Here is a 25241-nt window from a genome sequence, read left to right as displayed (position 1 = left end):
TTCCAGCTTAGCAATATGGACCGGTGCTCGAGTTTCTCTGTTGTGCCTTCTGTTCCACAGTCTCTCTAGTACTGGGCTTTGATTTTGAAGCTACATTTGAACTGAATTCTGTAGGTTTACTGCAATACCAGATTAATATTAATTATAGTAAATTGTAATTGCAGACAGCAACTTCCTAGTTGTATGTTATGGTCTTGTCTTACTGCAAAATGTACTCTACTAGACAAGAGAGATAACATGCACAGCTTCATTTCTGGTGTTAGGTGGCAGAAATCTAATTTGTCACAAAAAATTGCTCCAATAATTTAGATAATTTTATTTTGCCCTAGAAATATAAAAGCTGCTTTTTCTGCTTCAGAGAGAAGTGCTTCTCCAATCTCTGAAAGAGGCATCAGAGAAGTTTGGAATAATCTGGAAACTGAACTGGTCCATTTTTGGCTTGAAGTATGCTTTGAAGGTTTGGCAGTTTTCAATGAGGGCTGATTTGTTTATGTAGGGCTGCATCCAAATGAAAACAGATCCTGCCACATTTTATTGGCACCATGGCTGAGACTTTTGGGCATCTTCATGTTGTATGTGAATCATGTATCTAATGGAATGGCAGGAGCAAGGTTGGAAAGGAATTTAAGATTGGGAGGCTGGTTTCAGTGACTTTAGATCAGAAATAAAATAGCAAAAGAAGTCTGTTAATTTACATTAACAATTCTAATTAGAGAATATTAATCCTATTATAAATCAGAGGTATACACAAAAAGATGCAGCTACTTCCAGTAAAATGGAACAGTTGTGCAGTCTAATCAGACAATGGATTGGTCTGGACACGCAAGATTGGCTTGCATGGTTTGCTGTATTTGAACTTAGTACAGTGATAAGAAAAAGGACATTGAAGGTGAACAAAACATTTTTAAAAAAGTGGAGAAGTGTGTACTGAAATTTCTGACTTTGGGTGACCCAAAAAATATAAAATTGATTAGCTTTAATGTTGCATCTCAGGCAAAGTTTGTCTGTTTCCAGTTTTACTTGGGGTCCTTGATGTTGTCCTCTATTACATGCTTTCTGATGTCAAGGACAGTCACTGCCACCTGCACTTGAATACCTATTGAATTACAAGACAAACCACTGGTCCCTTTGGGATAATGTGCATTCCTTAAAATGGGTTAAATAAAAACACTTAGAAGTCACCTTGCTAGCCTGAAGCAAATATTGGAGAGGAAAAATAATTCTCCAAACTCAAAATGAGTAATTACAACTAACCAAATTGCTGGATTGTTTAACTAAAAGGAATGTCTCCATGGAAAGATATGGGTGTTCTGAGAAGCATGAATTGTAATTTAAATCCTTGGTATGTAAGTTAATCAATTGGAAAAAACAAATTATTTCCTAGTGATGGGTTATAGCTGAAAAATTACCATGATGGTGATGGGGAAAGAAGAACATTTAGTTGTGTGTAAAAACACTTCCAAATACTAAAATCCCTCTCTCACCTCTGGCAGACTGCATTGCCATTAACGTGCTTTCCATTTAAATGAATCAATTGTTAAACACATGTTCTTTACTGACGGTGGTTAATAGATGAAAAAAAAACAGACGATTTTCTGAGGGGGGAATAAAGGAGTAATTCAGTTGTGTGCAAGAGCACTTCTGGATATTTAAAAATAAAAATCCATTTCTAAACAAAAAGTGTTATTGTGGCACAGTGATAGTTGAGTAATAACATCACTGATTAAGTTGATTCAAAAGTATCTACCGGACAATCATTTTAAAGTTCTAATGGCTATCTTTGGGTTAAGATGAATGTTCTTCCTCGCTTATATATCCCATGAGAATGCTCCCCTTGATGCTGCCAAGGCAAACACTGCGCAGGCTTTAAGCTGGCTTGAATCTTTTATTTGGCATCATCAACAGCCTCTTATTAAGCTGGATACGTTGCAGCTTACGCAAGAAAGGGGGATGGGGGGGGGGGGGGGGGGGGTCTAGATTTTCCAAACTTTTAGGTAGTAGCAACTGAGTTCCTGGTTATCCTATGTGGCTGAACGGGCCTGTCGGGATCCGTGATCAATTTGGTTAGACATTCAGGCCTCCTTCCTCATTAACTTATTGTTTATGGATAAGAATTGTTATGGGTCCTTGTAAAAACCTGGTTGTCCTAAACACAGTTATAGCATGGAGAATGATGCGGCAGGGTGAGGGCAATTTACAAAAAACCTCCCCCTTCACTCCTATAGTGGGAATGTTGGGATTTCAGCCAGGTTTGGTGCAGCTTTGGGAGTCCAGAGGAATCTCCTGTTTGGGAGATCTATTCGATGGGGAAGTCATAATGTCGTTCGAACAGCTGAGATGCAAGTTCGAGCTACTGAGGAGAGATCTCTTTCATTACTTCCAAGTTAGAGACTTTGTACAAAAAAGAGAGAGACCACTTGATGGTCAATCCTTACAAAATCGGACATGGAGAGGAGTGTGGTCCGGTCAGTGGGAACCCTCTCAGTTAACACTCTCTATCACGTGCAAAGTAATATTGTGTTGAAGGACATGGAACAGCTATATAAAACCTGGATTCAAGAATTAGGGGTGGAAATCTCCTTAGAGATGTGGGAGGACATCTGGGAAAATGTTAAGATGATCTTGATGTGTAACAGGACTCAGACTATTCAACCAAAGGTACTTCATAGGGCCATTTGGTACCAGAACGGCTTGAAAAGTTCAAGACAGGAGCGTCCCCAATGTGTCCCAAGTGCAAAATGGAGATTGGTACTCAGTCATTGCTTGCGGTCATGCCACAAGATTCACGGATATTGGGATGACATAGCGAGTGCATTGGCAAAGGTTTTGGGAACGGAGGTTGGGTTGGATCCAGTATCCCTCCTGCTGGGTCTTCCAAATCTTCCCTTCCTGGATGCACATGGGAAGAAATTGTTTAATATCCTTTCTTTCTGCGCGAGGAAGAACATGTTAATGAGCTGGGTGTCAGAAAATCCCCCAGGACTCTTGAGTTGGCATGGGAGTGTCATTGAACACCTATCCCTAATCATCCTTAAGAGTATAGTGCACCCGAAAATGCACAGAACATGGCGGCCCTTTTTGAATTATATTGATGTAGGTGTGTCAGTTATACTATCCAGGACCTTTGTCTGGGCGTGAGGATTGTGCTGTCGGTTTGGGGGCCCCTGGGAGGAAGAATCCCATACAAATATAGGTCTGCTCACTACTGCTCCCAGGGTTGGGGAGCAACACTGCTGTGGAGTGTGTCGTAATTTAATTGAATGTAACTTAAGTTACTTTGTAAAAGTTAGTATAATTTTATTTTGTCTATTTATTTTTCTTCTTTCTCCTTGGTTATTTATTGGTATAGTTTGTTTTATAGAGTTTTTTTTCCTGTTCTTTTCTGTGTTTTGGTAGTCTGTGGAGTAGAGTAGTAGTTTAGTTTTTTTCTTCTTATTGTTGCTATTTTAGTACAAAGTTATCAAACTATTTTGTACTAGTTTTGTAATTTTGTAAAAAATCTAAAATCCTTTTGTTTTAATAAAAATATTTAGAAAAAAAAAGGTCTAATGGCAAATTGGTAATGCGCCTACTTGTGAGCCAGAGTGTCTTGGGTTCAAGATTTACCTTCTCAAGGAGGTGTGTTAATACATCTTTGAACAAGTGGATTACAAAAAAAAATCCTTTTTTTGAGTGAATTGATGAATTGGTGGTGAATTTCTAAAATGGACTGTGCAGAAAGAATGAATAGAGGAAACACAGAAACAGAAATATAGAAGATGGACCAGGAGGCGGCTATTCGGCCCTTCGAGTCTACTCCGCTACTCATCACTGATTGTACAGCTCAATAGCTTAATCCTTCTTTCTCCCCATAACCTTAGATCCCATTCGCCCCAAGTGCTAGATCTAGCCACCTCTTGAGTACGTTCAATGTTCTGGCATCAATTACTTTCTGTGGTCGTGAATTCCACAGGCTTTCTGTTTTGCTAAATGAATATTGTTATGAAGACTTGAATTTTGAAGGATTGTAGAAAGATTGATTTATTTTAAGCTCCATGGAGATAGTGAAATTGTTTTTTGACAAAGTCAATAAAAAGACTCAAACTTTCTTTTTAAAAAGCAAGGCTTCCCTTGAAAGCCAGTTTCAATTGTTGATTTATTTGCTGGAAGTCACCTTACTAGATTTTATGTCCACCTTATTTGAAAAGTTAGAGTTTGATTTGGTTTTCAGTTGAGGAAAACCTTCTGAAGAATAACCTGCTTGGTTCATCTCTTCTGTTTCTAAAGTAGTCTTGTTGTGAATTTTGATATTAACTTAGGGAATGTGGAATTCGCTGGTTAGGCTAGTGTATTACTAATTGCTATTGAGAATGTGGTGATGAGCTTCCTTCTTGAACCACCATAGTCACTTTGTACCCATAGTAGTATTATGACTGTCAACTTTGACCTCATGACTGTGGAGAGACAGTGATATTTCCAACAGGCTGGTAAGTGATTTAGAAGGGAAATTGCGGGTGGATGGTGCTCCCATATATCTGCTGCCCATGCCCTTCCAGATGGTAGTGGCCATGGGGTGGAAGGTCTGAGCAGAGGTTTGGGCCTAGGATACCACCCTGAGAACCTCTTGCTGAGATACCTTAGAGCTGTGATGATTAACCTCCAGAAAAAAAATACACATCCACCTTCCATCATGCTCAGTATAACTAAACTTTGCAGGGTTTCCCAGATTCTCCTACTTTGGAAGGGTTCCTTGATAATATGCATTTATTATAAGCATTGTCCACAAAGGTGCAGAATTAGTTATAATCTATAATTGTATTTTAGTGAAAAGACCTGGTTGATGGATATTAAGACTAGCAGATAAATGCAAATCACAGTAGTGGCACTGCAGAAGGATAATGCATACATCCCATTTCCCATTAGTTATATGATGATGCCTCTCCTTCTGCATTAATTTCTAAACAAACTACTCAGTGGTTTTTCATTGGGCTGGTGTTTCAAAATCTAAAAGGAAAGCAGGGTAGGTGGAAAATAACAAGTAGTTGAAGGATATCAGTGATTATTTGTTTACATAGATATCCATGTAAGTGTATGTAAAAATGCAGTATTTCCAACACTCAGCAAGATTTGTTTTCATTGCTCTCACATTCTCTTACCTTTCTCACCTAGGGAAATTCCGAGCCAGACTCGTCCTGTGATTCCCTGTTCTTCTCGGATTTGGTTGGTTACAAAATCATTTTCTTCTCTGTCTTTAATGCTCAGAATATCAGCAGAAGGATCTAAATTTTAAAAGTTAACATTTTGCTATTAACAAGTGGGAAATTACATTATCAATATTTACTAAAGAAAGAAACTATGACTTGTACAGCACTAAAGAGATTAGAGTCCAATTCAGACAAATTGTTTCTTGCAAAACTAAGGGAATATAAATGTTTTGTCTACTGCTGTACAGGGCAGTAGTACGACCACAACTAAAGTACTGTAAACAATTTTGGACTCCTATAAGGACATAGCTACATTAGCACCACATCCACATCTAATCAAACAGGCTGCTTTGTCGTAGATGGTATCGGGTGTCCCGCGTGTTTTGGAGCTGCACTTATCAACTAACTGCGGAGTATTCCATCACACTTCTGATTTGTGTGCTACAGTGCATGGACTTTGGGGATTCAAGAGGACTTTGGGGATTCAAGAGGATTCAAGACTCTTTGCAGGATGCTCAGCTATCTTTGTGGGCACAACAATTTACATGGCTAGTTCAGTTTATGGTTGATACTCACCCCCAGGATGTTGATAGTGAGCAGATACAGCAATTGTTAGATCACTGAATGTCAAGGGGAATGGTTGGACTCTTTTGTTAAAAGATAGTCAGTGCCTGACACTTGTGTGGTACAAATACTACTTGCCACTTGTCAGATAAAGCCTAGATATTCTCCAGGTCTTGCTGTATTAGGACATGGACTGCTTCAGTATTTGAGGAGTCATGAATGGTGCTGAACATTGATAAACATTCTCACTCCTGACCTTCGGAAGAAGGGAAGGTAATTGGTGAAATAGCTGAAGGTGGGCCAAGGACACTGTCCTGATGAACTCCTGCAGAAATGACCTGGAGTAGAGATGATTGACCACCAACATCCACAACCATCTTCCTTTGTGCCAGGAATGATCTGAACAAGCTGAGAGTTGCCCTGATTCCAATTGACTCCAGTTTTGGAGTCTTAAACGTGAAGGGCCAATCACTCATCTTTAAAATTCAGCTTTTTCCTCCTTTCGAATCAAAGCTGTAATTATGTCAAAAGCTGAGCATATGAGCAGGTCATTGCTAAGGAAATGCTGCTTGATAACACTGTCAATGAGTCAGTGTGAACTTGATGGCTGAATGGCCTGCTTCTATACTGTAGGGATTCTAATGATTCTTTGAAATGATCCATAGGCTAGGCTAAGCAATTGTACAGCCAATCACTTGCAACTTTTGGTTTTTGGCACACAAGTAAGTCTCGTGTTGCAACTTCACTAGTTTGAAGCTTCATTTTTAGGATGCCTGCTGCTGCTCCTGGTATGCCCTCCTGCAGTCTCCATTGAACCAGGGTTGATCCCCTGGCCTGCTGTTAATGATACAGTGGGGGATATGCTGGCCATGAAGTTACAGATTGTGTTGGAGGACAATTCTGGTGCTGATGGCCCAGAGCACCTCATGAATGCCTAGGCTTGAGTTGCTAGTTCTATTTGAAGTATATCCTGTTCAGCAAGGCAATTTTCTAACTTCTTCTGCTGCTACGTGGACCACACAGAGGTCAATTTGTGGCAGAAACTTCCTGAACCAGAGGTCAAAATATTCTAATGTCAACAGGTGTGCACAGACCCTCTGACTTCCTGAGAAGGAACAATTGTAATAGTATCAGACAACGTGAGGGGATATTCTCAAAGTGAAGGCTTTTCCACAAGGACTATGCAGTGGTAACTCTTACTGATACCATCATGAGCAGATGCATCTGTGGCACACAGATGTGGATGAGGTCAAGTATGCTTTTCCCTCTTATTGGTTCCCTCAATCACCTGACAGACCCAGTTTAGCAATTTTTTTAGGATGACCAGCTATTTCTTCAGTTGGGGAAGGGGGAGAACATGAAATAAAATTAAAGTCTATAATCTTAAAATGTGAGCTTGTTTATGCAGAAAAAGATTAGAAAGCAATCTTCCACATGATGATTAAATGAACATAAAAGACTGTAGATGCCAGATTCAAAAAGACGTTTTCAAGACCAAAGTAGATAAATTTTTTTCTCCATGAGTCTTGCCGAACACAAAAGGAGTAGAACTATGGTACAGAACAGCCATTACCCAAGGCATGCTGTACTCCTGCTCAGTAAAACAATGTCACTGAGTTGATTATAAAGTTATATAACAGGATTATACAGTACAAAATTTTAAAATTTTAAGCTTTACAGAAGACTTTAGGATGGGGGGGGGGCGGTGTGGTGGGGTGGGTGTAAGAGTTGATTTTATGAAGGAGTAGATCTACATAAATTACTATAAGTTGCATTCCAAATGAGGAAAGGAAAGAAAGCACAAAGCAGTTTCTTTGATAGTTAGCCTGATACACAATATTTGACGAGTGCCATATCATAAATGCTGGATGTTTTCTTAGGACTCCAAATCACTCCATAGTAAATTAAACCAAAGGAGAAAGAACATACCTAGTCGAGAACAGATTGTTTTGGTTTCTTCCATGGTAAATACAGACCAGTTATACAAGCCCATGTCAAATGCATAGCAGTGTCCTCTGAATGTGACCCATAACGACTTCCCATTTTTCTGAGGACAGAATTTTGATTTATTTTCCTGTTGATTAGTTGATGTCCCTGCGAGAAAAAAAAGTTATAGACTCTTTACTTCAAGATATCTTTAATTGATGAAAAAACTCTATTGTCCATGTTTTTTTTGTTCTCTCCAATGACAAAGCATTTCTGTCAGGAAGTTTGTATCAGTGGCATGTCAATGATGTTCAGTATTAGCCTCATCTATGTCTGCTTCATGGCATTCAACAAGTATCGTTTTCCCCACCCTGAAAAAAAATGCAACAAATCCACACTGAAGGGCTTCCATTGCTTGGAGATCAAATATTGATGGAAATGGTAGTACATAACAGGACTAACTTTAACAAGACTAATTAAACCTCAAGCTCTGTGCATGTCTTTTTAGAATGAGTCAGGCAGCATCACTTGTTTTTAATTACATTCGATATTGCACAATAGTCAGAAATGAGGGATATCCACTCGCCCAAACCAAACAAATTTGAATAATTAGTCATTTTAATTTTTTTCTTGCCTTGACTCAAAATGCTTCATTACATTACTTATAATAAATAGGTACCTCTTCAGAAACATAGAGTATGAACTTGAACACAAAAGACTATAGGATATTAGTTTGGAGATTCCCATAATAACTGGTATTTCAAACATGAGTCCAAGACAAATAGCAACAGCAGCCTACAAGAATGTGCTCCATTTTATTATAAAACAGAATAAAAAATACACTTAATTAACTCAAAACAGAGCATTTTGTCATGCAAAATGCAACGGACCCAAGATATTTGCATTGTGCAATTAGAGTGTCAGTGACGAGAGAATAGTGAATTGTGAGGATGGCACTGAGTGACTTCAGAGAGACACTGACAACTTGACCAAATGGGTAGATGAATTTCGATGCAGAGAAATGTGAAGTAATGCATTTTGGTAGAAGAAACATGGAGAGATATACAGGTTCAATGGTACAAGTTCCAGACATACAGAGGCAGAGGGACCTTGAGCTTCAGGACATAATTCTCCGAAGACAGCCAGACAAATTAAAACAGTTGCTCAGGCGACATGTAGGCATCTTGAGTTTATAAACAGAAACATATGCACCTGTACCAATTATTGGTCAGATCACATTTGGAGGATTGTGTTCAGTTTTCGGCACCTTATTTAAGGAAGGATGTTAAAGCCCTGACAAAAAAGTGTATGTCAATTTACTAGAACAATACCAGAAATGAGAGACTCTATACAAAAATAGAGGAGAGAAATTAAGCTTATTCTTATTGGAACAGAAGATTAAGAGGTGACCTTATGAACAATTTTTGACAGGGTAAAGAGGATATTTCATTTCCACTAGTTGCTATGTCAGTAACTAGAGGTCACAATTTCAAAGATTATCAGCAAGAGAGCTAGATGTGAGGTGAGGATAAAGAGTTGTTCGGATTTGAAAATCATTGCCTAGGAGAATGCTGAAGTTGGTTCTGTAGGATGCTTTAAACAAAAAAAAGAGTTGGATATACATTTAGAAGTGATAAACTTAGAGGGCTGTGGAGATAGGGCTAGAGAATAAGACCAGCTGGGTAGCTCTTTCGGGAGCTGACAGACACGATGCCTGAAACGACTCCTGTTAGAATTGTAGAATTTTACAGTACATGTTATTTACAAAAATCAATGAGTATTCATCCCTCCATTTTCTAGTGAAAATATAACAATCGATAGAAATAAAATATTTTTTAATGATGTTAATAAGTTATATTTCATCTTGCAAGCCAAAAGTAAGAGTTTTCTTAGGAATTAGAGATCTTTTCTGGTAACTATAAAATAGCAGTATTTATACTAAATTATTGTAAATAAGATTTGGAGGTTACATAAACAGTTTACTTTCATAATTCCAAGAGAATAAATTATTTTCTCCAACTTTAATACATACTTCTACTCTGTGAAGCATAACAAATAGCTCCTTCAACCACACTATTACAGGCTGCACGGTTCCAGAAGCCTTTAGTATCCATAAATACACAACTGCCATTTGCATTAAGATTTTGATATTCCCAAGGCTTGTATTCTGAATTGCATCCATCTGACCACTCGAAAGTTGATCCCTCCTAGTATAAGGAAAGGAAAATTAAAGAACAGAACAATTGCAATGAGCTAGTTAAGATCTCCTCTTGCATATTTAATTTTAAACCATAGTCTTATCTTTGACTAGCGGAAGATGTAAAAGATCCACATCACATGATAAAGCACAGAATAAATGCTTCAATGAAATTAATCAAGTATTATTATAATTGGAAATATAATAGTTATTTATAATAGTGTAACTGTCAGTCTGGAAAATCTAAACTAGGAGGCTTCAACATAGAACCATCACTGATAAAATCAAAAGTCAATATTAGTAAACAGTATCGGAGAAACTAATGGGTCTGAAAGTTGACAAATAGCTGTGGCCAAACAAGCTATATTCAAGAGTATTGAACTAGATGGTAATCAAGGTAATATTTGCATGGCTGGCCATCTCTTAATTCTATAGACTCTGAAACAATGTTATGGATTTTCAAAGGTTTTAAATCTAACCCCATTCCTTAAGGATAGCAAAAAATTGAGACGTATTATTTCTACGTTCCTATAGTTAGATGAAATAGGTTGACAGAAAGCTTTGGTGGAGCATGAACAACTTGCCTTTATCTGGGAACAGAAAACATAGGAGCAGGAGACAAACGTTCTGCTCCTTGAGCCTGCCCCTTCATTCAATAATAGAGAGGTTAAGATTCTACCTGAATTTTATTTTTCTGCTTATGTCCCATTCCTCAATCTCTAGGACACCAAAACATCTATTAATCTTAGACTTAGATATGTTCAACAATAGGGATTCCACTGCCCTTTGATTGCAGAAATTTATTACATTCATTCATAGATGATCAACTCTTTAAACCAAGGTTGTGCCTCCAAGTTCTGGACTGCCTAGCTGGAGAAACAACTTCTGTCTGTACTGCATGTTTTAATTAAATCACTTTTTATTTTTCCACCCTTCAGTGAAGTAAGGTCCAATTTAGTTTAGCACTTCATTACAAGCCAACCCTCTCAACCCAAGGGTCAATACTCTTACAGATTTATCTTTGAAGTTATTAATATAGAGGATGGTTGAGGGTTGAGGGCCCAATACTGATCCACAGTTTGCCAACTTGGAAGTATTTCATTTATCCCTATTCCCCACCTCCTGGTCCATCACAAATTCACATCCATGTCAATATTTTGTAAGTTTCATGGTCCCTTATCTTTTGTATGGCACCATTCTTAAAATAGTTTCTCCCAAATTATTTCCTTTTCATTAAATAATGCTGACTTTGTTTGATTTTCCAAAATTTATTGTTGACATTTCCTTTGTAACAGATTGCAATAGTTTCCAATGACTGTTGGACAAACTGGTCAACAGTTCAGTTTTCCCTCTCACTTCTTTCTCAAATATTAGGTGTTAACTCACTACCTTCCGATGTAAAAAACCAAAAGAACAATCCGGGAAGTCAATGGGAGCCTCGGCACAGTCTCCAAATGACTGACTGCCTGCTCTCTCCCCCCACACATTCCCTGAAGTTCTACACAGGCATACCCTGAACCCCCCTTCCCCAGATAATCTCCCCAACACTGTCTTGTACAGGACAGAGTGGGAACTTGTCAGAAAGTAGCAGTAAAAAGATAGTGTGTGCGTCTGTAAGTAATTTGGAGATCAAACCCCCTGGCAGCAACCATAGTCGTGCTGTTGGAGTCCAGACTGGCTGTTGGGGAGGGGGAGCAGGGAGGGCTCTCTAGGCAGCAGCACACTGTGCATGTCTCCTGAATGGGGAGTGAACTTAGCAGGTGCTTGCTTCAGCAGTGCTGCAGGTCCCTTATACACAAAAGTGTCTCTCTGCTCAGAGACAAACCCTGAGACAGAAAGAGAGGGAGCAAGGCAGGCAAAGCAAGGAAAATGGAAAAAGGTAACTTCAGAAAACTGAACCTCAGAAGAGAGGCATTGAATCAATTAACCTAATAATCAATTATCCAAGTGAAATAGTGCCTGCCCATTTTGTTCAGGTAATCTAGGTTCTTCTGTAATGGATGTTTCTGTTGGGAACATGGAAACCATTTTCTGCTATCTCCTCATTCACCATGATAAACTTCTCTGATCTCTGGCTCTAAGTGATCAGTATTTATTTTAGCTATACTACTTGTATTTATGTACTTGCAAAAGCTGTTACAACTGGTTTTATCTGTAGCTGGTCTACTCTCAAACGTTATCCTCTCCTTTCTAAAATCAATTCCTTAATAATACTATGCTGGCTTCTAAAATTCATCCAATTCTGACTTACTACACTTCTTTGCAGTACTGTAAGCATTGTAAATAAAATGATAATCTCAACTACCTTTGGTAGGTTAATGAATAGATTGAAGGTTTTTTTTAAAAGCAATGAAATTTTATTTTGTTGAACACTGAAATGTTTATTTAAATATTTTCTAATATTCACTGCCATACATGTTCTGGTCTATCCATCTAATGCACCGTAACCAGTACTCATTTCATACCAACATAATTGGCTTTGATTATGGTTGGGATTCTGATTTGGGACTAGTGCATGTGCTTTCTACAACCTATCTGTAATCTCATTTTCAAGTTTATCTTCATTAATTTGGTTTGACAAATTTATGACGATTTAACAATTTTATTACAGGCTTCAATTAAATCTTGCATAGTACTGTTCAATGTGTTGCGAATACCAAGTTCATGTTTCAGAAAATAACTTTTAGCTTTAGGAATTAAAGTTTTTAAGCTGCAGAAAAATTGGAGTACCCTTCTGAAAAATGGTAAAACAATTCTAATACAAATTGATGTGAAAAATGTTGAACAATAAATGATTCATCTAAGATTTGAAATACAGCCACAAGGTCTGGAGAAAGGGCTGAAAATTCTATTAGCAATATATTATACACAAATTGCAGAACCACAATTTTGTTGAGATTAAAGTCTTTTTCATTTGTTTGATGACCTTCCAAATTCTACCATGTAATATAGGTAGACTGTGAGGTCGAAGGTTCTTTTGCTTCCTTAGTTCAGTTTTTGAATAGAAGGAAGTTGCAGTTTTGGTGCAGACTCCAGCTGAGGTGGGAGAAGCAAAGGAAAACCAATTTTCAACAGGTCCCATCTTAAGTGAAGAAAATACCATATTGTTAACTGCATGGAATTCAGGTGAAGACATGACCTCAGTTTGGAATTTGAAGAAAAGATAGCTAGATTATTTGCCTAGTTGTAGCTGCAGGGGGAGAAAAACTATAATATCCCAGTTAGACTTCTGGAAAATGTCAATTTGGATGCTTAATTCATGACAAAGCAAGAAGCTGAAAGACTTGCCTAGCTTGGAGTAGAGGTAAAAAAAAGCTGAAGTAACTCTCAGCTCAAATGAACAGTAAGGCTTCATTGCATTTTCCAGCCAAGTTTGAGCTAAGCTATCCATAGCTGAGCTTTTGAAAAGATTTTTGTTGCCTGCCAAGCCAAAAGCTAATGGACGGATCTCCAGAGCTTTATACCCCAGAAAACTGGAAAACAGAGGACAATTAGTGAATGTCAAAATGCTGCAGTATACTTTGGGTTAGACATAGGAAAGGTGAATGAACCTTCAAGATTCTTTTGATATACAACAGAATACTTGGGATTGGGGTGGATTGATGGAGTTAAAAAGTAGACTAAAGTCTGTAACACTATAGTTATATAATTATGATTGCCTGGAATTGACAGTGCTTTCCAAAAATTTCCTTGCATCGCATTCATAGCATACCATTAGCTATTATCAATTATTTTATTGATTACTAAATTTGTAGCTGGTTAATTAATGTAATAGCAAGTTAGTCACTTATCTTGCAGGTGATAGAGGAACACTTACCATTTCCTGGAAGTTAAAACTAAATAGAATTGCAACAACTCCTTCCCTTCTCACCAAATTCCCCATGCTAACACATCAGCTACAAAGCACTGTTTGATTAGATTAGATTGATTACTTAGTGTGGAAACAGGCTCTTTGGCCCAACAAGTCCATACCGACCCGCCAAAGCGCAACCCACCCAGACCCATTCCCCTACATTTACCCCTTCACCTAACACTACGGGCAATTTAGTATGGCCAATTCACCTAACCTGTGCATTTTTGGACTGTGAGAGGAAACCGGAGCACCCGAAGGAAACCCATGCAGACACGGGGAGAATGTGTAAACTCCACACAGACAGACAGTCACCTGAGTCGGGAATTGAACCCGGGTCTCTGGCGCTGTGAAGCAGCAGTGCTAACCACTGAGCCATTGTGCTGCCCATTTTTGTCACTGTGCCACCACTATGCAGTAGCAAACATCATCTCCTTATTTTATGACTCACTCAAGTTTCAACTGCTCAATCAGCTTTCCTACTGTAATTAACACTTATTCACACAATTAATTTCAATTGCTTGCCAGGAAGTTTCTGCTAACTATGCATATTAACAATTCTTTTTACAATTTTCAAGTTTGAAAGTTAAATTCAAAATTTAATATGAAATACCACCTGAGGTATCTACCAGGGAGGTTCTATTTTGTACTAAATTCCAGACTTCAGTATTTTAGTTTGCAAAACTGTTTCCTGACTATGATGCTGCAGAGTCTCTAAAACAGATCACTGAATTGCTATTACTAAATTTTGTGTAAAAATTACACAAACTTAAGGTCTGCCAAGATTTCTCCAGGTGTCATGCCAAAGCAACAGACCAGAGTTTAGGGACCTTCGACATACATTCTGATTTGTCCCAGACTTTCTGCATAGCCATTCTACTTTCCACTTTGAAATTCAGATATGGCTAACTGCTGGGTTATCATTCAAGCAAATAATACAAACTAAAATTTTAAAATAAAACTCTAAAACAACCACTACAGGCTGTACTGAATATTAAGCAGCAACTGATTTTCATATATGTGAACGCTTTATTAGTGTAATATAATTATGACATGTAAGGTGCCTTTTTTTAGAAGACTTACATCTTGACTGAACAAGCCAATCCAAAGAGGAAAACCATCTGACTTCACCAAGCTCTTCAGAAACAAATGCTGAGATTCATTATAGACACTGACAAGTTGATATCCAGACATTTGACATTGTTGCAGTGCCTCATACCAATTCACCTTCTTCTGAATTAATAGGTACTTATGGTTTCCATATTCTGCCTTTACATGTGGAGGCAGAAAGTGACTTGGGTCAGGATCTAAAGATGTGAAAGATATTAAAAGTAAACCATATTTGTATTTAGCACTCATACACATTATGTTCTAGTAGAAAAATACTTCACAATATTGATGAAGGCACAGTTTTAAAGAGATTGAAAGATGTTTCGCATTGTGAAATGCTTCTCATTATGTTCAGCGAGCAAGGCAGTATTGAAAGAAGTCAGGTTAGACGCTTGAGAATGTTTATTTTACGATATTATTGTTACGTTCTATAATAACTGCCCAAGGATATGGCAAAGCTGAGCACACTACTACCTATACAGAACAAAATTGACAAGTTCCAGAGTGAAAACTAAGTTAAAGCATTTGCACATGACATAGTTTAGATAAGTCACAGATGACCACACACTCTTGGAGCCTGCTTAGTTGTCATACAGTTGCCCCAAGTTGTTCCAAAATTGACCACATTTTTTAAGATCCTCCATCTACCCTATTCCAATCAGGAGTCAATATTTTTAGAGGTGCAATGGAGACTGCTGCCTAGTTAATGGAGTATACGTTACTGGGCTTGATCTGCTGAGAACAACACACACAAAAATAAATGCTATTAAGTAAAAGGAGAGAATGTTACATTAATCAAAATAAGCTATCCCTTTTGGACCAAGGAACAAACACAGCTGGCTACTTCTCAGGACATTTATTATTTTGGCTTCCACAATTAAGATTAGGGTATTTTCACGATTTGAAAAACCTTGAGTGTTCTGGCCTTGGCTATGGTAAGCAGAACTATCTGGCAATGTAATGAAAATGTTACAGCAGTGTTGTGCAGAAGTGTCTGCAAAGTAGGATCAGAGATAAAGGTTTTCAGTTAAAAAAAAATACTTCTGCACAAATAAAATCTGAGAGGAGGACCTCCAATATTGCCTCAGTTGAAGTAGTAATTAAGGAAATATCACTGAGTACTCTTCAGCCAAAAGAACACTTTCACAGAACCTGCCATGAAAATTCTTCCTGCAGAGCGCAAAGCACTGTTGCAGCTCCTACAATGCCTCTGAAAATGTGCAGTAGATGGAACAGTTCAATGTCATCTTCTGCAGCAACATCAAAACTCAGTGAGACCTTCAAAGTGCAGACTTGTATTAGTGACATTCATACCTCAAATGATAAATTAACCAATGTCCAAATACTGCCAGAAACCATTCTGTTGTATTTGTATCAAAATGGAGATAATATGGGCGGCACAGTGGTTAGCACTGCTGTCTCACAGCGCCTGAGACCCGGGTTCAATTCCCGACTCAGGCGACTAACTGTGTGGAGTTTGCATGTTCTCCCCGTGTCTGCGTGGGTTTCCTCCAGGTGCTCCGGTTTCCTCCCACAGTCCAAAGATATGCGGGTCAGGTGAATTGGCCATGCTAAACTGCCCATAGTGTTAGGTAAGGGGTAAATGTAGGGATATGGGTGGGTTGCGCTTCGGCGTGGACTTGTTGGGCTGAAGGGCCTTTTTCCACACTGTAAGTAATCTAATCTAATCTAATATAAACCAAGGTCTTAAGCATTATAATTTCATAAAACCTGTTTATGTAAATCAGTGCCAACCACTGTTTGCAGCCCATGCCAAGTGGGAGAGACGTAGATAGCTCAGAAGCAGCTATAAGCATATTAACTTCAGATTTTATTTTAAAAGATCAATATTTTTTAATCGTGGATGCTAATGGTTTACTTCGGAAGTTCCAAGAACATGAAGAAATTCATTAAAAAAAAGGCAGCAAACTGGAGGATGTTGAAATAACAATCAATATGTAACTTCAGATTCAACATCAAAGGTTTACAGCCTCCCAGAGAGAGGCCAAGTCATAAGCATGAATAGATTCAAGAGTAGAAATTGGACAGTACCCAAAACTAGGCACAATAGCAACAGAGAAATGACACAATGCCAGAACTAAACAGCTAAGGACATTGTTCAAAGAAAGACAATATCACCTTCCTTGACCTGCTGTGTGCTAGTGGTACTTAGCAAGTGTGAACAGGAAAGTAAAATTAAGAGACATCGTTCAAATAAGTGAGTGAATGAGTGAACCCACAGTTGTTGGGTTTCAAAGCATATAAATGTGTGGGAGGCTATTTTGGACCAAAAAGAGACCTACTTAAGTATAATTTAAGTAGTGAGAAACTGTGAATAGTGGAAGTCCGAATAGATTTAGGAGTCTATAAATAACAAATTACAAATGTATAGTCAGGTACATGATAAAGAAAATCACATATTATTGGCTTACTAGCATTTATAACTAGAGGGCTAGGATATAAATGGAGCATGTGGCAGGCCTAGTCTTAAAAAGTTTCTACAGAGCCTTGCTTCAACCACATCAAGAGTATTATGTGCACTTCTAGGCACCGTACCCAAGATTGCGAGGCGTACAGCACAGATTCACCATAAATGTTGCTGGGTTTCCAACAGTCAGAGATGAAGTGTGTGTGACTGCCCTTGACACCAAGGCAGCATTCAACTGTGTATGGTGTGAAGGGACTCTAGCAAACTGGAGTCAATGAGAATGAGTGGAAAACTCTCCACTCACTGGAGCAACACACAGCACAAAAGGAAAATGATTATGGTTATGATCATGTGAACTAGGAACAACAGTAAGCCATTTGCCGTCTCAAGCCTGTTCCGCCAATCAGATATTCCTTGTGTCCACCTCTGATTTTCCTCATTACCCTTTATTTTCCTAATGATTATTGTTCTGCCAATTTAACTATCTTAGTCTTAAGCATACACAAGGACACTGCCCCTACATCTCTGTGGCAAGGAGTTCCAAACGCTCAACCCTCAGAAGAAAATTCTCCTCAATCTGTTTTTGGAAATCATCCCAATCCCAGGATATTGCTGCAAGAGGTGCTTAGCATTTATCTTTTAATCTTACACACCTCTGGAGCAGGTAGAATTTGAACTTGGGTCTCCTTGCTAAGAGATAGGAACACTGCCACTGTACCAGAATAGCCTCATAGGTCTTCAGTGTAGTGTCTCAAGCCAACCATCTACAGCTGCTTTGTCTATGATATTTTCTCCATCAGGAGGTCAGAACTGGCAATGTTTGCTGATGATTGCATTATATATAGTACCATTTGTGTCTCTTCAGATAGTAATGTCGTTCGTGTCCACATAAAATAAGACTGGATGCAGAGAGTGGTAAGTAACAAGTACCAGGCAGTGATCATCTCCAACAAGAGAAGCTAACCACTGCCTCTTGACATTACCATCTCTGAAACTCCATCATTGACATCCTGGGAGCTACCATTCACTAGAAACTGAAGTGGGCCATCTAAGAAATTGTGGCTGCAAGAGTAGGTTATAGGCTAAGAATTCTGAGGTAATTATCTCCCTCTTGTCTCCCAAGTGCCTGTCCACTATCTGCAAGGCATATGTCAAGAGTGTGATGGAATACTGTACTTGCCTGGATGGGTCCCGCTCCAACTGAAGAAACTCAACACCATCCAGAAAAATAAGTTGCTTGGTTGGCATCCTAAATACAATCTTCAATAGTTATACCATTTATTCCTGATGAACAGTGGTAGCAGTGTGTACCATCTACAAGCTGCATTGCAGTCACTAATCTAGGCTCCTTCAACAGTGTCTTTCAACCAGTGACCTCTTTCACCTGGAAGGTGACGGGCAGCATGGAAATACCTGCAAGTTTCACTCCAAGTCTCTCACCATCCTAACAATGAACAATATCACCGTTTCTTTATTGTTGCTGGGTCAAAATCCTGAACTATCCTTCCTAACAGCCTTGCTTCTCCCAAAGATTGCATGGTTCAAGAGGACCGATCACAGTCCCCTTCTCAGTGGAAATTAAGAATAAACGATAAATGCAGGCCTGGCCAGCAACACCTATATTCCACAAAGCATACTCATTGGATTGAAGTTTTGATGCAGTATAAAGAATCCAACACTTGGATGAATTCCAGCTCTTCAATTGGCCAGGGATGAGCTCAGGGCCTCTAGGAGGCAGAACTACTTTCTGGCACTAGCAGCAAAGGCAAACAGCAGCTACAATTGTCTTGTCAATTTGGGCAGGTAGCTTCTTCAAATTGTAAGGAGACAAACAGTAGCCTTGTAGAAATAAAAAGAACAACTGTAAATACTGAAGATCTGAAACAAGCCAACAAACAGGAATTTCTGGAACAATTCAGCTGGTCTGGCAGCATCTGTGAAGTGAAAACAGAGTTAATGTTTCAAGTCCAATGACACTTGTTCAAAATGGATAGCAGCTAAGAAAAGGTGATATTTATATTGATGACAGGGGCTGAGGGAGTCAAAGGAATGAGCAGTTAGATAGAGACTGCTGGACCCCAAAAAGAGAAATAAAAGGGTAAGTAGACAAAGATTGTTTATAGTACTCCAGACAAGAGAAGAAGCTACATAGGTGATAATGGGTTCGATGAGAACTTGAAAATGGGTTGGCTGTGCTGAAAACAACTCTTTCCATGACAGGACCTGGGTTTAGGATAGGTAATAAACTTGGAAGGTGGTATTCACGCTGTAAAGTTTTTAAATTCAAATGTTGAGTCCTGAAAGCTCAATGGCATCCAAGCAGTCGTAGTATTGTTCATCCAGGCTCATTGAAGCACTGCAGCATGTTGACATGGGAACTTAGTGGTGTACTGAAGTGACAGGCTATTGGAAGCTCAGGTCATTTTTATGTTCAGCTGCGAAGTCCCTAAGATCTATTTGAAAATTGTTCATAAGCTTAAAATCACAACACCCGGTTATAGTCCAATGAGTTAATAACCTGGTGTTGAGATATTTTTAAAACTTTGTACACCCCAGTCCAACACCCACGTCTCCAAATCAATATTGTTCATATAGTCATTTCGGTCCCATGGTAAGCTAGACTGCAGTACACTCACATGCAAGAAACCAATCAGAATTATTCAAAAAGCCCTCAAGAATTCAATTCTGCTTCTACTTTGGCCCATTTATTGGGATCAGTCCTTTCCTTGCTTCCCTTCAGCCCTTTGAAAATTTAAACCATTCCAGAGACTTTAGGATCTGGAGCTGACCTATGGAATGGTATTTAATGTTTGTGTACACAAATCCTGACCTTGCTGCTTTTGAAAACCTTGACTGGACCGCTTAATACGAAAAAGCGGAGTGAGTGATTTGAGAGATTTTTCACAATGATAAGAAAATCATGGGTAGGTACAAGCAATGTTTTCCATTGGTAAAGAATGTCTTCAAACCAGAGTCAATGTATTCAAGAGAGTATATGGAAACACTTCTGGAGACAAGGGATGCTGGAAGTGTAGAATTCTCTCCTCCAAAAGACAATGTTAGCTCAATTAATAAGCTTGAACTGGAGATTGATGGATTCTTGATGATACTGCAATGGCAGATTTCCTCATTGAATGAGGAAACAGTCCCCACAGTGTGTGTTCAATCTATGTATCTCAGGGTGAAATGTCACGTTTTAGGTCTATAATGTCATCCTGTCCTATATCCATCACCACCCTGGTTGCTCAGCTAGGGTAAGGGCATCTTAGACTCCTTTGCAGCAGGATTTATTGAATAACAAAACAGAACATAAATCCAGCACGTCTGAAGCTCAAATTCTGACCTCTGCTTTTTGATGTGTCACTGGGTCCATGCTTTACTAAACCATTTTAATTTCAATATCTGTATCTTTAAAGCACGTACATGAACTGCATAATGTTTCTGCCCTGATCAGTTGTGCAAAGTGCAATACTTGATATGAAAAATACTTTCATTTGTTAAATATAAAGAAACATATTGCCACTCCTTCTATCCAAGACTCAGGCCAAGTTGGCGACGTGCCTCAGGACTCTATGGAAATTCTCATGAATGTCAACAGGCTACACTTACTGGGCAAGTGGGAATTTCTGATTGCGCGTTTTACCTTGTCCAGGCTGTTGCAGGACTTGCTATGACTGTGGGATGAAATAGTCAGTTCCAAGCAGATCTATTGTTCCCGATAGTGTTCATTCTCTCTTCAGATACACTCAACCTCCTCTCCTGACTCACCTTACACAACTCCTGTTTCACCACAGATGTGGATGTGCTAGCTGGTCTGGTCTGCATTGCTGGGGACTAACATCATTAGGGTGGTGGGAGGTAGGGGGGGTGGAAACTGTCCTGTTACAAATGCTGATCATGATGAGAAGGTTGGAAATGAAATGAACAGACTTTAAGGGGAATATCTTTTAGTCATTCACATTGAAGGATTATTCTTCATCACCAAACCTCTCAACTCTGTTGCTGACTTCAAACTGCTGCTGGAACTGGAAGGTGCAGAGGCTCTGGTGTAAAATTGCAATCAGTAGCAGGTACTCTCTCTCTCCACCATTGACTGGAAGATCTCACATTCAATAACAATTACATTCTTTACAAAGGTTTTAAACATCTTTAGGCATCAGATATAGTGTCTCAGAAATACTTTTAATCATTTGTTTATTTGGGGTCAAACGAGAGTTAGATTAGTTCCTTACCCCTCTCGATTTTGCAAACAAAAATGCTTTGCAATATCAATTGTGTACGTAGCAAAGGATGGCCAAAATGGTACCAGAAGCCATCCATATCAAGACCAACTGCTAGAAACGTTTGTGCATTCTGAAAGGTGGGTCTACCAGAGTGCCAGTTTGAATACTTTACGTAAGAACCATCATACCATATCGTATAATTACCTAAAACAGGGAAAGGAAACAAAAAAAAACACTTAAACATCTACAAGTTTATAAACAGATTTTCAATGTAACATGAAAACTGAACTTTTTAAAAAATGCAAGTCACACATTTTAAGCCTGGTCCCTCATTCAATACAATCATACCCGATGCTGCACCTAAATTCTATTTTCCTATTGACTCTTATATTCCCTGAATCCTGAAGAAACCAAAAAGAAATCAGTCTCTGTCAGCCTTAAATGTTCTCAATGATGGAGTACCAGAACCTCCTGAATTAGGACCTCCAAAGATTCACAACTCAGAGTGGAAATTTCTCATTCAACGATGGACTCTTATCCCGGTACTGTTTTGATCCTAAGTGATGGTAATACTGCAGAAGTCAGATCCAAATCATGGGGTACAAATAGGACTATGCAGTTGAGACCACATTCAGATCAGCCACAATCAGACAAAATGCCCAGCAGGCTTGATTTGCCAAATTTCTTGCCATCAACTACATACTCAACTAGAATAACACTGCTTCAACACTCTAAAGCTGCCCATGTTCTAGGAACGTGGGGTCAGGAATAGGCCATTCAGCCTCTTGAGCGTGTTCCATCATTCAATTACAGCATGGCTGATTCGTGGCCTAACTCCATAGTATTTGCCTTTGACTCATATCCCTTCATACTCTTGCTTAACACAAGTTCAACTATCTCAGATGTATAAAATTTATAGCTGTAACTTCAATTGATCGGTCAACAGTTTCTGTTGACCAGAGGAAAATGGATGACACAGGGTGAAGCCCACTACGCTCAGTCAGGGTCCCACATGTTTTCTGACTCACAGCTAACGGGTTTACTTCCTTTCCTGGAACGCAGTTAACATACACAAATTACAATTCTTTATTCCAATACTCGACCTGAATTAATGGCTGAAATGCAACATCCAACCATAAAAACATAAATGTTAAATCTAATTTAAATTCTATCCATGGATGATTTTAACAAAGTTAATACTTTACAACAAGTTACCTTGACCTGATTAAGACAGCCCCCTAGTTAACTGAGAGTTACAAATATCAACTAAGTTTACAAATGTTGAATAATCCTACAAATCTGGGACAATTTCAAATTAATTCTATAATCACAACTCAAATAACAAAGTAGTTACTAAATCAATTCAGCACTCTATGCATTTCTTGAAGGAATAAATGTTTAACAATAAACAATCCAGCCATCATATTAGTTTGAAGAACACACTATCTATTATAGACCCAGGCACCAAGAAAGGAATTCAAATCATATAAAGCTAGGAGTAAATCATTGTGCATTACTTACCATTATATCGAACACTTAGCCACACCCATTTAAACAGATAACTGTGAATTTTTAGCTGTTCTGTGATAAAGTTGTTTTCTTCTTCATTTCTAATAGTCAAAATATTAGACTGCTCATCTGTTTGGCAAAAAAATTTGCATAAATCTTTCTTTCATCTGGTTTAAAATGCCACAAATGTAATAAACTATTTAAGTAGCTTGTTACAGTATTTCTTAAGCTCTATAACTGTTCACATTCTAAAGTACAGTTTATAAAGAGGTTACTTGAGCTGTGTATGCAAATGGAGTGTCTAGGAGTACTGACAAAGCAAGAAACCAAACTACAACTGGGAAGAAATGCAGAATAATTCTTACCCAATTTCTTGCATATGCTGTGGACAGTGCTCTCTTGAAAAATCCCAGGCATTTCAGGATTCAGTAGAAAGGCATAACAATTATTTCTGAATGGTATCCATAATGGTCCATCAATCTTGTGAGGGCACTTCATGGTTTCGACATCAGGCCTTTCTGGTACAGTCTCTTCTGCCAAATTGAAGTGCATATTTTAAAATATACAATAAAAGGGTTTCATCTGAATAGATTATGCAAGCAGAGACAAAGTAATTATTACACAAATAATCTTCCTTCAAAGTATTGAATTCATCGGCAACATCTTGGTTGCCAAAACTCTCTGAAGCTTTGCTCACCCTTCCCCATCAATAACCTCCACCAGATCCAAGACCCTTTTGATCTTTTGAATCAGTTTCCTATGTATCTCAAAATTTCCTCTCGAACCTCCTCAGTAAACCTATCCACTTCATTATTTTTGTCTACCTTCTCAAAAACATTTTTTTAAATCAAGTTCCATTGCAAGATGCAACTTGCAATGGTTTTCTATATTAAGGGTGTTACTCATCACCGGTCCAACAAAAGGAAAAAAAACAATTTTAATTTTACAAAGTACATCATGTCAACAGGGACATCCCAAACCATTAAGGACTAATGAATTATTGTTACTGCGAAACAGGCAAGATAAAATGAGAGATGAACATTGCTTAGTTAGACTCCAAGAACAGCAAAACAAAAAGAAATAAGGTTGCCTGTTTCAGTGATATTCACCATGGATAAATGCTAACCATAAATAAGAACCCCACTGCTCTACTTTGAGTAGTGCTACAGAATTATTTATATCCAGGAAGTGTTAAGTTTCATTTGGCAACATGGCATTCCCTCAAACATCAAAGTTATGAATATTGATTCAGGTAGACACTTACTTTGTTGAACATGGCAAATGGCTCCTTCTAAAACTGAATCACACCTCAAAGTTCTCCAGTACCCATCAATGTCCATGTACACACAATTGTCAACAGGCACAGAATCATCTTGGCTCCAGTGACTATAAGTAGTGTGTCTTCCATCTGACCAGCGAAAGTGTAATCCATCCTTTGGTATTGAAAGCAAAACAAACATCATATTGCTCATCGCAAACAAATGGATTAAACAGCTCCACAGTTTACATCTGTTTATAGGCACTTAATGTAGAGAGTTTGTAATTCATGCTTCCACATTCAATATTGTGTTAAACAAAACAGCTTTAAAAAAAGATATTCACCTTAAGCTTTGATCGTTTACTTTGATCTGTTGACACCAATTAGGGTATAATCAAAGTGTAGTTTATGATGCTAGTCAAGTGTATTACATGCTGATTATTTAGTGCAGGATGACTGAAGTTAATTGAATCCATTCAATGCTCCTATAAACATCCACAGAGAGCAAGAGTGTGGCCTACACATAATTCACTGACAAGTAGCAGTTTACTGGCTTTCTTCAATTCTGAAATTACAAATCAGTCTGTGGACTTCAATATTTACTCAACAATTAGAGACAAATAAACCAAATCCAAGATCTTCAATAGAGAACCAGATTTCAGAGAATGTGGATTGTATGTTATTGGTATATTTTGAACAAAAATCTCTACATCAGCCCTTTGATAGTGGCCCTCTACCAGGTTGTGATTTAGTTTTACCAGCAGTTGTTTGTCATATTCAACTGGGGACATAGGAGGCAAAGACATATTAGGGAGTCCACATGCACTTCAGTTTCAACACAGCATTGCTTGTCTTTTGGATACCTTCTCAAAAAGTTCAGCTGAGGGTTGAGAATGGCGAGATCCTTTTAAATTGGTTTGAAAAGTTTTAGGACTTGTTTTTAAAAAGCCAATATTTGGGACAGAGAAGAGCATTGAAAGGATTCAATTAACT

At 38.4% G+C, this 25241-nt stretch overlaps 1 protein-coding gene across 2 annotated transcripts in view; it reads right to left on the bottom strand.

Moving 5' to 3' along the window:
• ly75 (lymphocyte antigen 75) overlaps positions 1-25241 on the bottom strand; it is a 140167-nt gene that overhangs the window by 6307 nt on the left and 108619 nt on the right. The window contains exons 26-33 of one of the 2 annotated variants that reach the window (XM_060827202.1): positions 24255-24423; positions 23356-23523; positions 23003-23119; positions 21491-21685; positions 14804-15027; positions 9706-9880; positions 7677-7841; positions 5136-5258 (exon numbers count right to left, since the gene is read on the bottom strand). In XM_060827202.1, the coding sequence (XP_060683185.1) occupies positions 5136-5258; positions 7677-7841; positions 9706-9880; positions 14804-15027; positions 21491-21685; positions 23003-23119; positions 23356-23523; positions 24255-24423 (1336 nt within the window). The remainder of the gene's footprint in view (positions 1-5135; positions 5259-7676; positions 7842-9705; positions 9881-14803; positions 15028-21490; positions 21686-23002; positions 23120-23355; positions 23524-24254; positions 24424-25241) is intronic. The other variant, XM_060827203.1, reaches the window with a different exon arrangement.

Source organism: Hemiscyllium ocellatum, chromosome 7 (assembly GCF_020745735.1).
Source record: "Hemiscyllium ocellatum isolate sHemOce1 chromosome 7, sHemOce1.pat.X.cur, whole genome shotgun sequence".
Taxonomy (NCBI): domain Eukaryota; kingdom Metazoa; phylum Chordata; class Chondrichthyes; order Orectolobiformes; family Hemiscylliidae; genus Hemiscyllium; species Hemiscyllium ocellatum.
This window is presented reverse-complemented; position numbering and strand designations above follow the sequence as displayed.